Here is a 13,438-nt window from a genome sequence, read left to right on the forward strand (position 1 = left end):
ATTGTATATAAATGTTCTACAATCTATACACAGTATTAAATTTAATTACTTAAGAAGTAACTTTAATTAAATTACAAAAAATAAACAAATAAAAGGAATCCCTTACTTTACTCTTTCAAGGGAAAAGTAATTAAATTACAGTAACTAATTACACCCAATACTGGACACTATATGGTGCCAGTTGCATTTGCATGAAATAAGAGTGAACGAGTCTGCAGAGTGATACAAGAGACGTCAAAGTAGATACAATTTCAGTTGCCTGGAAGGGGGTTTGCTATAGGCAAATTTAGATGATGAATATTAGGAAATATTATCGCTGGATGCCACAAATGCACAACCAGAATCAAGAAGCCTTTTCCAGAGACCAGTGAAATAAGGTATTCTATCAACCTAGTGTTTTGTATAGTGAGTTCATTTGTGCTCGAAAATGATACAATATATAGTAAGGATCCTTGACACCCAAGATGAGAGTCTTATTTCACTGATATATTTCTAGAAAATGCCTTCTTAGTCAGAGAATAAAGATTAAAGTTGGGATTTCCCATCCACATAATTATATTCATTATTACATAAAACTGATTGCATCAGTTTCTAGTCCGTAGGCCAGATTTGTATTTTTTTTTTGCCGACTTTCACTTTCTACATACAAACATTCACTTTCTAAGACATATTAAATCTTATCTAGACAATTTTTCATTTTAATTCCAGTCATTTTCACATTTCAGATCAGAAATGTCAATATCATGTCTTCTTAAACTTCTTTATATGAAAGAAAGACATTTCAGCTAAGACCTGATCTGAGCAAATGCAAACATTCAAGAACAATTTACTAGCCATCTTGACATGGGATGCAAGTAGCATAAGACAAACCAGTAGGAGGATTCTCTGACAAAGACAGATTAAATGGGTGAAGTCATAATTTCCCATTGGAGGGGTACTGTATGTCAAAGAGGAAATCAAACTACATACATGAGCGATGGTTCAGAGGCTCAATATACCCCTTTAATATTGTTTTGGGGAATTCTTTGGATTTATGACTCTCCTTAGGTAATTCAGATAGTGATGCCTGTGAATGTTTGATATTAGCAAGAGACCTAGCATTTGGCTGATTAAAACCAAGCTGAACACTCTGGGCTGCATGTGCCAATGGAGACTGGTTAATTATCCACATTACCCCTAATCACAATCTTCTTTGGTTTTGGTTCATTTTCTCTTTACTTCTGTAATTTTCTGGCTCTATAATGCAACATGTGGCCAGTAACATTTGACATAAAATAACAATTAATTAATTATTTTCTATTAATGTAAATGATCTCTCTCACAAACACACACACACAAAACCCTGCAATAAAATAAACATCCCATAATTTGTCCTTGCAAGAACTTGGTGGCAATAACGTTAATCATATTTTTTGTAATTGCATTCCTTGAACTCATTGCTCTATTGCTGTTAAGGATTTGTAATGGAGATCTTTAACATCAAGACCAAAATGAGTCACTCATTTACTTAAAAAGAAGCGGGGATAGGGGAAACAGAATAGGAATTAAAGATAGAATAGAATAATGACACTCGACTTGAAAATCATTGTATAAAAAATATCTGAACAAAACTGTATTTTATTTTTGTTTGCGCTGTAATATGCAACATATTTTGCATGTGTAAATTACAACAAAATTAAGTGATTAACAGATTCTACCCAATTAAAAAAAGAAGAATCTGAGTAATTAAAAAAAAGCATTTTTCTACTAACTAATTATTTAACATTCACATTTCTATTGCTGGTTTACAATTCTTTAATCTGCAAAGTTAACTTCTAAATCAAAAATTACGTTTGAGAAATTCCAAAATGTTCAAATTATAGTTGATACAACATTACAGAACAATTGCTAACGTTTTTCAATAGACAGTGTATCAAGTCTAAACTCACCTTGTCAGCTTACACTGAAGTCCTAAGACAAATTTGTTAATATATTTCAGTGCACAACAGTTAAACTGCCTTACGAAAGAGAGAAAGAAACAATGCATTCTCTATGAATACTGCCAAAGACATATCAATATCGGATCAGATATAGTGCTACAGCATCAATCGACCCAAAGTCAATCATTGACAATATCTATGCTGTGCTATCAAAATATAATGAACAAAAAGAAAGAGCACAGCTACTAACATGTCTCAGAAGCTAAACAAAGCTGCCATATTGAAAGTCAAAGAAGAGGAAATGGCAATACACTCTACGAAAAAGTCAGTCTGAATAGTTGCTTGCAGTAAAGCAAAGCAGGAAAAAGGAAATCCATGTCTTTTTTACGCACAAATAAGCAAAGATGTGTCTTTGTGCTCTAAAGAAGAAAAAATGTCTGGTAAGCTTCACCACATGTAATAACTTCTTGTTGTGTCCACCTGCGTCGGCTTAGTGTCTGAAGAACCATCCTTGTCCTTTTCGCTGTCTGCCTCCCATAAGTTAATAAGGGGAGGATAGAGTTCGTTTAAGGGGATGGAGGAGGTTTTCTGCATGTACTTCTTTAAGGAGTGGTGGTAGTTCTTCCTCTTCCATCTCTTTGCTATGTATAGCGTGATTGAGCCCAGGCTGATGATGGCCAGTATTGTGCCCATGACTGCCGCCAGAGCCGTATTGGTGCCTTGCTCAGAGATCTCTACCGCAAACGTAGCGTGCTTGGTCGTGACGTTGACGCATGACTTCTGGGTCTGCTGGTGGATATTGGAGACCGAGAGACAGACCTCATACTCAGTGGCCGGCTGAAGGTGCGTGAGGTTATACTCATGAACATCCACAGGAACTTTAGCCGTATAGGTGATGTGAGGGTTGTCGATTTTCATGGTGGCTGATGACCACTTCAGATTGGACGTCATGACGTTGGAGTTCACTTTCCAGGATACTAAAATTGAGTGGGACTCTGTTTGTTTCACGTAGATCTTCATAAGCTGGGTGCTATCCAGGAGAGTCCCGTTGACTCGAATTGCGGTCACCCGAGTGTCCGCTCCTTCCGTATTCTGAGCCACACAGGTGTAGTGGCCAGAGTCGTCCACCTGAATGTGGGATATGCGCAGAGTCCCTGCACTGCTGAGTTGGTATTTATCGGATACAGTATCTATCATGACTTTGTTACCAGATGGGGTCACCCAGTATATTTCTGGTTCAGGTTCAGCCATAGCACGACAGTCAAGGTCTACCGTCATCCCGATATCTAGGTTGAGGTGATTGGGGAACGTGTCGTGAGAGATCATTGGCAGACACTGGCCTGAAGATTCACGAGAAAGTACGTCTCTCACACGCTGACCTCTAACCTCAAGTGGCATGGCGCAGAACATGGAAAGAGGCTCCATAAATCGAATGGTTGTCTTGTTTGAACTCATCCACTGAATTACACAGTCGCAGCGGAGCGGGTTGCTGTGGATACTGATCTCCCTCAGGTTGGGCAGGGATTCAGCCGTTGCTTGGTAGAGAGAGTTCAGAGCGTTGTTATTGAGCATTAGACTCTCTAGTGATGGCAAGTCACGGAATGCTAAACGGCTCACATAGGAAAACTTGGGGTTGTTGGTGGCTTCAAGTTTGGTCAACTCTGGAAGGTTATCTAGGGCAAGGTGATCAATGGACACAAGTTCTCCCATGTTGTTAATGCCAAGTTCTTTTAGTCTTAGCATGTTCTTAAAGTCGCCATCTTTAATTTTATGAATTGGATTCTTGTTCAAATCCAGAAATTTCAGGTTTGGAAGCTTCTGCAGAGCAGTCTGTGGCACCCGGACTAGTTTATTATCATAAAAGGAGAGACTTTCCAGGTTGTCTAGTCCAACAAATGCATTGCCTGGGATATCAGTGAGCTCCATTCCTGCCAGGACCAGGCTTCTTAAGTTGGTAAGAGGTTTGAAGTTCAAATCCAGGATGCCAACCACAGGATTTTCCCCAATCATCAGGATCTCCAGGTTGGGGATTGATTCAAACCAGCGGCTGTCAATGGCCTTGAGTCTGTTGGAGTTCAGATGGAGTCTCAGAAGGTTACGCAATCCGGCGAAGGCATTGGGTGCAATGGAGCTGATCTGATTGTGATTAATGTACAGCTCCTGTAGATTGGTAAGGTCTTGCAAGCTGAAGTCAGGCATCTCGACTATTTGGTTTTCCTCCAAGTGAAGCGTTGTGAGTTGCGACATGTTGGTCAGACCAATATCCCGAATGTTGCTGAAGTTGTTCTGGGAAAGGTCGAGTTCTGTGAGATTCAGTAACTGTTCCAGCTCCTCACTAGTTCTGGCAATGTAGTTACTTTGCAGAAGCAACACCTGGGTGTCAGCGGACAGGTTCCCAGGGATGCGTGTAAGGTGAAGGTCATTGCAATCAACAGTAGTGGCTTCTCTGTAGGTGGACTGGGGTGTGAACCAAGGCCGGATCTCGCACACACAGAGCTGCGGACATTCTGTACTCTGAACTGAAGAGAGGCCAAGTAAAGCCAGAAGCAGGAAGAAACAAATCTGGCCCTGCACAACAAAAAAGAAAGTCCCTCTTGCCATTCTGACTGTAAATGTTTATCCTCTCAGATCTGAGCTGGAATTCCTATAGCGCCAAAATAGATGGTGAGGTGAGATTCTCATTCAATAGAAGTGTTGCAGAACAGCCCTTTTATCCCTCTGAAAGCTTGAACAGTGAGGTCAAAGAGCTTCCGAAAGATTTAAAAGAGTGTAGTTCCCAAGGGGCTCATATAGGTTTGAAACTTCTTCACAGCATGAATCTTGAACTTTAGAGTTGGCCTAGAAAAAAAACAAACAGAGAAAAGCCTGTTACAATACTCAGTGGAAAAATTTCTTTACGTGAAGAAATTGTGTTATAAAAGCATATTCTAACAAACATTTAACATATGAGTTGAAAGCAGAAAAAAATGTATTCAAACAATCTACACATGAATGAAGCAAAAATTTCACAGAAAAAAGAAAATGCTTAAGTATTTTCCAGGTAAAATGAATGTCCAAAAATGAGGATAAATGTACTTGCATTGACAGATTTATTTTCTATATTTTTTTCATTATATAAAAAAAACATATTTTACTTGTTTACCACAAAAAATATTAAACTATAAAAGTTTTAAGCAAATATTTCTAGATAAACACATAAAAATGACTAAATGAGTGAAGCATTATGTAGAAGAAATATAAAACTTCACAGAAGTAGGTGAAATTGGAAAAAGATTTGTCACAATATAGTTACAAATACCTGCATTAAGTTTCATAATTGTTAAATATTTTTGTTCCAAACTAAACCTGTATACAAATATAAAGATGTGAATGTGAAAACCAGAGGCACAGGCTTTTGTTTACTGCAAACTGACATGCATGAAGAGGTGGATCAAAATGGTGACCAAAGGAAAGGAAGGAAATATTATTTCTCAGGTGATCAAACAATTGCTATTGTAAACAAAGACTGAACATTAGTGAGGTGTAGAAATAACTCTGTACATTTATTCATAGTCTTTCCTGTCAAGATATTACCATACCCTGATTCAAAATGGTTTTCCATTTAGGATAAATAACAACAGTATTACCTCTCTTTGCAGCAATTATGTAAAACAAAATGCATAAAAAGAAGATATTACGCAAATGTGAACCATGACAAATCAATCATATCAAATCAGGTAAACTTGACTTGATTCTGCATACTCGGTAGGAAATATGTGTTGTCCTAGATTATGAAGGATCATTTAACACTAGAAGGGCTTTTGAAGTTTGGAATAAAATAACCAAGCATATTAAGCATCCTTTGAAGAAAAAGGCACAAAAAGGTGCCATGTTATTGTGTCTTTGACAGAGCATTGAACGGGGCATCTGCTATCCCATATGGTGCTAATGCTGACTCAATCACACAAACAGCAAGCCAGAAGGATTAAGTCCTTGCCAAATACCATCTACATTAAGAACAGATACTCCTCCACAATAGTTGCTCAGCCTTGTTAATGTTTCTTAACGGCAAGATTCAAAACAACTGAACTACACTCATCCTGAAAACATAAGATTTAAAGACCCAAGATCTGAAAAATTCCACCCACATGACATTTAGATTACATATGACAACTTCAGAAATATGTTCACTTCAGAGCTTTGGAGTCTCTCGTGAAGCTGAATCCACCAACAAATACAAGCTTGCACAGCTTGAACAATTTTATGTCTCATACTCCCAAGAAAATGAATGGAGGAAACATGGTACAGCTGGTGTAAATGAGTCCTTTAATGTGAGAGTAGAAATCAATAAGAGGCCTGATCTCCCCCCTGTGGCCAAAGGAGCATTAGGGCAATTTAGAATAAGAGCTGACTGTAACTGCCAGTTTTAGCAATTCTCATAAGAGTGCAGTACACAGATGGGACCCGGCCTGTGTTTTTAGAGTTATCAGCACCATCTTTAAAATATTTTGTAATGCAATACCAAATGACACCTTACACTGAAAATGGCATTAAACTAGTGAAGACGGAAGCCAAATCAATAAAATAATTGAAGGGGTGACTTTGGCATTCCACTGTTTTAACATTTAACATTTTCAGTCCATTTATCTTGCAGGTTTAAACAAGAAAAATGACACAATGAAAATATACATTATCTAATTATCTAGGCTGTAATACAATATATCACACAATGACATGTGAAATATCTTAATAAGGTAATTAAGATAGATTAAACTTTAAGACTTAAAAAAAATTTAAGAGAGACAGATGAATGAATGAGATGAAAGAAAAATAGAAGGACTAAAGTGTTCCATCATTTTCCAGGAATAGCAACTAATTTTTATCAGAACACAATCATTGCTTTCCATGACACTCAATTTGTTTTATGTCTTAAAGGGATAGTTCACCTAAAATAAAAAAGAAACTCTGTTTTCATTTTAAACCAACTAACCTGTAAGACTTTTTTTTCTGTATTACAGTAGAAGATATATTCAATAATGATTTGCCTTTGATACAAGTAAAGTCAACAGGGTCCAAAACAACACTGGATCCCACTGATTTTCATTATTAGGGTGAGTAAAGACGAATTTTCACTTTTGTGTAAACTGTTTAAATATATGTGACCCTGGACCACAAAACCACCTGTCATAAGTAGCATATTTGTAACAATAGCCAACAATACACTATATGGGTCAAAATTATTGATTTTTCTTTTATGCCAAAAATCATTAGTATATTAAATAAAGTTTATGTTCCATTAAGATGTTTTGTAAATTTCCTACCATAAATATATCAAAACTTAATTTTTGATTAGCCATATGCATTGCACAACTTCATTTGGACAACTTTATATGCAATTTTCTGAATATTTATATTTTTTGCACCCTCAAATTCCAGATTTTTAAAAAGCTATGTTGGCCAAATATTGTCCTATCCTAACAAACCTTACATCAACAGAGAGCTTATTTATTCAGCTTTCAGATTATGTCCCAATCCCAAAAAAATCTGGCTTTGTGGTCCAGGGTCACATATAAGATGCTCCTGTTATGGTATTTTCCATTGTTTAAAGTCAGTAAACAATGGGTCAAATGCACCCATATATTCTGCCATTTTCACATGAATTATGTTTAATTTTTTTACCAATATTGAGGTCAATCTGAGATTCAGCACTTAATAGCAGTATTTACCAAAGTGGAGGCCAAAACCTTACCAGTAAGTAGGATAAAGTAATCCAGAGATCACAATTTCATTTAAGACTGTATACTGGGGCTTAAAATTAGATTAAGGCCTAGTTGTTTTTCTGTAGTTCAGAGAAATCCTTTTTTTTTTTTTGCACCCTCAGATTCCAGATTTTTAAATAGTTGTATGTTTGTGAACATTTCATTGATCTTTTGGGAGCAGAGTTACTAAACAAAACTAATGTTGATGCAGAGTGTTGTAGGATTCAAATAAGCCTAAATAGAAGCTTTACCTTTTTTCTTTAAAGTAAGGCCTCATAAATTAAAATAAAACAGAATTACTCTTTTCACATTTCAATAGCGGTATTTTGGAAAAACTGTGCACAGGCTGCAATTATGAATGGAAGAAATATGATTTAACAAAACAAACATTTCTCACAGTACCATTTGCCTAAGGACCACACATATAGGACACCCTGATGATCCTCATAAATATTCCATCTTTGTAAGTAAACAGGATCTGAATCCAAATTAATGGCTATTTATGTCATTCCAACCTCATTAGGTGAACTTCTGCAACCAGCTTGCTTCCTGTTGCCCAGCCCATCATCCTGAACTTCCCCTAGTCTTAGATAACAAAAGACAGCTGTGAAATTCTGTGGAAGCCCATTTGAAACACCTGCCATTTCAGATCACCGACAGATGCAGATCTGTTCTCTGCAGAGAGTGAAGACTTCTGTTTTGAAGACATGTCTGATCTATGGGTCACAGTACTGCCAGTGTCTGACAGGGTATTATTTCAAGTTTGAGGAAAATGTACACTTGAAGCCTGCAAGTTTATTTGAAGTGTACAATAAGAGCTAAACCAAGATTTGAGTGTGATCCTGGTTAGCTCTTTGTTTCAATGCCCCAAATATTAAGTGAATTTAAGTGATTACAAACATACAAGTCTGTCAAAGAAACTTCCAAACTGGCTGTAAAATAAACTCTAAAGATATTTAGACAAAGAAGATGCACTAAAACTATCTCCTAAATAAGCAACTTGAGCACAGTAAAGTGCACTTTTTAAATCTCACAGAAAATCAATATTTTAACTACTACCAACAACACTAATGGGTTTATGCTCGTGTAAAAAAAGGGGGTATTTGGATTGGTACGCAAGCATGAGCTAATGGCAAGGATCCACAAACATTAGAACATGTCAGTTGTTGTTCATGATTTGATTCAGTGATTCATCAAGCCACTTATGAATAGCAACAGAAAAAAAAATGTTGTTGCTACAGATATGAACAGGGCTGATTGTGTTTCTCACAGCCTACAGGACATAAAATATCCTAAAAATACATTTCCAGGAAACTGTATTTGCTTTTCTAACCCTCTATATGCACATAGCATTCTGTGAAGGCAGAGGAAACACTGGAAATACATTCCCAGCATACAATACGAAAGTCCAAATAAACAAGTGGAGAAACCCAAAAGGCCTGATAAAATGGCTCACAACGTCATCTCCAAAAAATGACCATCTTGTCTCTAACTCAGTCTTTTCTCTGCTAATCTCCTCAAGGGGCTCACTTCCTAAAAACCTTCACAGAAAGTGAGTGAGAAATTAATGGTAATTAATTTTATTCTTGGATCATAAAGGCTTTGCAAAGGGCCAAGAGAGCAGATCTTTTCACATCCAACATTCAAGACCGTCTACGCTTGCCAACTCTTAATCTGAGGGGTATTATTAATTGCATGGTGAATCATAGCTTTGCCCAGGGTTGAACTGTGGGGTAATGGCATGGGCAGTAGAGTGCTATAGAGATGGGGACTATTGCAATTGCCATAAACACATTGATCGGCGATCAAATGGAGTACTCTGTGTCACTGCACAAAGATGAGTGCTGAGAAGTAAATGCACGGGAAGCCCTAAATGTCCCATTTCAATTCTTTTCAGCACTGTGTGTTTCAAACCATTTGCACTTATAAACATCATTGAGTGGATTACCAGAATTTGTAATATCTTTAAAAAAATATCTTATCCAGATTATGGTTGCAGAATTAGTCAAACAGCTGCTTGGTCTATTCCACTTTTTATCTCTGTGACCAACACAAAAGACAGACTTACTCCTTTCACCACTATAACACTGACCACTGCTACTTCCAACCCCAACCCCACCCCCCCCCCCCCCCCCCAAAAAAAAATGCTAAATTCCAAATTACATTAATTAACTTTACAAATTACCAATTTAACAATTTAAATGAACTCTTACAGTTCCACTACAGGAGCAATATTATTGTAAAAAATAAATAATTAAATAAATATATAATAATCTTAACAGAAGTTTTTATTGCACTGACTCTCACTATGTCATAATATGTTCATATTTATTTAGCAAAATTGTATCTTTATATATTATGAATGAACATTTATATTAAACCAATTATAGGATAAGAGCCATACAATCCTTAAAATCCACTGGGGGGAAATGTTACCTTTTTCCACGGACCTTTTAAAGCTGGACCCACCTGCAGGCTATACTATTGTCTTCATCAACATATGCCTGACATTTTCTTTACGTTCTTGTTGCTCATGAGGACGCTTCTCTTCAAATGTCAGAAGACAACTTCTGCAACAGACGCAACAGCTGCAACAAGGGGTGGCGTCCCCAGGGACAATACAACCCCCCACCCCCCAAACCTCATTATACATCCTTCCCTGACTAAAAGACGTCTTCCCGTGTTTATTGTCTTAGGGAAGTTGTGGCGTCTTATTTCGAATGAGTAAGCAACGAAACATCTGCTGAAGTGCCTGGCTGGACATTGAGATGCAAATCACATTTCTGCATCGCCAGCCTGACCCCATGCGCGCGCCTGCGGTAAGCCAGCAATAACGGGATATGATCAAAGTTTGGGATCGATTTCCGCCACAATTACAGTGTAAAATCACTCTCAGGAGGCTAAATATAACAAACGAGTGACTGTGAAGAATTTAAACCATGCAAATGGCATAATAAAGTAGAAACAGAAGTAAAACTGATACGCCAAACAAGACGCAACCATGCTTCACGCATGCTGTTTTATCGTTGCCTGCATTCTCGTTTGATGTAAAGCTTTAAAAAGTCACCGTTTACCATTCCCATCACATTCTGCTTACTCCTTATACACACACATACGTTGTAGCATTATCTTTTACCAGGCTATTGTTCTGAGAAATACAACATAGATTGTGTGAGCTCATAAACAAACCATAAATTATGAAAAAAATCACAGCCGATGCGTGAAGCATGGATCAATCTCAAAACCCAAATCATCCTTGCAATTAAATGCAGTAAATCACGCCGTATGGCAGGCCATTTGAACATTATTCCTTAAAACTATAATTTATATATATATATATATATATATATATATATATATATATATATATATATATATAGTACTTATTCTTATATTTTTAGTAGGCTACTGCATTTCTTGTTCTAAATACTAGTAAGTTATCCAATGTTGACTATCACATAATCCATTCTCTACATAATAGTACTTATTCCTTTGCTACTAGTCAGTTATCCAAACAGTATTTTTTATTTACTTATTTAACCAGGAAGGTCCCGATGAGATACAATATCTCTTCTACCAGGGAGTCCTGGTCAAGATAGGCAGCAAAGGACAAAGTTACAAAGAAATATCACAACACAATGAACAAAAACAAAACAAAATTGAGTAAAAAGTAACTAATCCATTGTTGGTACCAGTTTGCAAAACTTTGTAACTTAATTCTATATATGGACTCTTCCTAATTTTTCTATTAGGAAAAATATAAATTTTGGGGAAAGTTTATAGCTTATAATGAATAAATAGCCTGCTAGTATCTAATAGCTGCTTGTAAAACTAAAAAAATAAAATAAAAAAGATAACCACTACTACTGGATTTATTCATAATAATTTTAAAAAACAAAATATGGTTTATTATACTATTTATAAATAAGTATTATTTATAAACAAGTATCAATATGAAAAGAGACAGTAGTTAAAGTAATAAATGGTAAAACAGCTTGCCATACACCTAATCCATAGACGAGAAGCCTAAAAAAGCACCATGGATACAATCTATTTTCAGTTTACAAGAAGGAAACGCATTTTGGGTGACTTTAAAACCACAGCTCATTCTGACAGAAAAAAAGGGTTTGCAAGTAGCTCAGTTTTTTTTTTAAATCATTATTATTATTGCACTGCGAAAATCTGATTAGTTCCCAGTGGTTCTTATTTAACATGCACAGATGCTCGTGCATAAAAAGAACAGTATGTGGATGCTTCAAAATCTATCTGAGCATACCTCTTTGGTTTGCCAGCCTACACGGTCCGAATGGCATTGAAGTCCTCCCTCCACGCTGACTGGTTCATGCACTTACAGTATCTAGATACAGTATCTATGTCCTTGCGAAAGAGCACTGAAAGAAAATCCACAGATAATAAATGCTATCTCGTCGCTTGCAAGTTCCGTATAATGAACTGCTTTATAGCGGCATCGTTTCGTTACATCCACTCCGCAAAAATTCATGTGCAATTTTCTCCAAGCGCAGGGTCAGGTTTTGCATGGATCCTTGCAACGGGAATCCGCTGACTGGCTCCCATCCGCCGTGTCTCCGTGTTACTGTGGAGCCCGTGCTGCGTCGCCAAGGAAAATATGATGACAGCACCTGGCGCTGTCCAGGCGAGTCAGCTGATTCCCGAGCAGGCGATTGGTTGCTAGCCGGTGGCTGTCACTCGATTCCCAAGCAGAGCACCATCTGTTCAGGGATTGTTGTGATGCGAACAAAGGCGGGCACTGGGGGAGCGCGGTGGGGATAACGCGGGGCGTGGAAGCTGAAATGTTAAGGAGCTGATATTCTCTTATGAGAACGTCTTCCACTGACTCCCTCCTCCTCTTTGACGTAGTGATGGAGGACTCTGCATGGTGTCCCACTCACCAAAGATTTATAAATGAGACAATGTTCCTTTGTTCGATGCCTCACTTTGAGGAAAGTCCATCCATCCTTATGCATTGTCTAGAGATTTTCAGACAAAATGTCCTGTTTTAAAACAAAGAATACATTTCCTAATCACAATTAAATTAATTTGTGTTTATGGAGAAGAGGTGTTATGAAACTTTTTGCTCAACATAATATGCAAAAAATACACAAATAAATAAATAATTAAAAAGAAAAAAAACAGGAGACAAGTGGTGGATAAAAACATATTTCAGAGCTAATTTATTTGCCTGTTAATTAGTCTGCTCACATAAAGCACACACTTGATAAGAGGAAAAAAAAACATCATGCAGTCAGGGTGATTCATTTCCAATTCACATTTAAAAGGTTGTAGAAATAAATTACTTTTTTTTTTTTTAATTAAATTCATAATTAGTGTTTTGGAAATTGGTGATCTCTGGACTAGCACATGCAAAAATACCAAAAAAAAAAAAAAAGACCCTTTACAGTGAGGTTTATTATTAATATTAGTTAACAAGATTTTACAAAGTATTTTAAAAAATACTTCTAAAGCACTTATTTATTATTTTAACTCATTTACTAATCAAAATCTAAATTTTAATTCTGTTATTTAATGGAGCTGAGCTAATTAACAGTTACATTTTTATTTCCTAATGTTAACAAAGAATAATAAATACCAAATGTATTGCTCATTGTTATTTATTGTTAGTTAATGCATCAACTAATTGGACATGATTGTATAACGTTACCTAAAAATGATACGGCCTGATTCAAAGGCACATAATGTGACTAAACATCTTCTGATCTACTGTATTTAGATACCACAATTACCCAGAGAGTCAATGAGTTT

The 13,438-nt window shown here is 36.6% G+C and overlaps 1 protein-coding gene across 1 annotated transcript; it reads right to left on the reverse strand.

Annotated features, from left to right (window-relative positions):
* Window positions 1-608: 608 nt before the first annotated feature.
* On the reverse strand, window positions 609-12,458 carry lrrn1 (leucine rich repeat neuronal 1). Its single transcript, XM_042726336.1, has 2 exons — window positions 11,934-12,458; window positions 609-4,757 (listed from the first exon to the last, which is right to left on the reverse strand). The coding sequence occupies exon 2, from the start codon at window positions 4,518-4,520 to the stop codon at window positions 2,367-2,369; it is 2,154 nt and encodes a 717-aa protein (XP_042582270.1). The 5' UTR covers window positions 4,521-4,757; window positions 11,934-12,458; the 3' UTR covers window positions 609-2,366.
* Window positions 12,459-13,438: the final 980 nt, after the last annotated feature.

The sequence above is a fragment of the Cyprinus carpio genome, chromosome B6 (genome assembly GCF_018340385.1).
Source record: "Cyprinus carpio isolate SPL01 chromosome B6, ASM1834038v1, whole genome shotgun sequence".
Taxonomy (NCBI): Eukaryota; Metazoa; Chordata; class Actinopteri; order Cypriniformes; family Cyprinidae; genus Cyprinus; species Cyprinus carpio.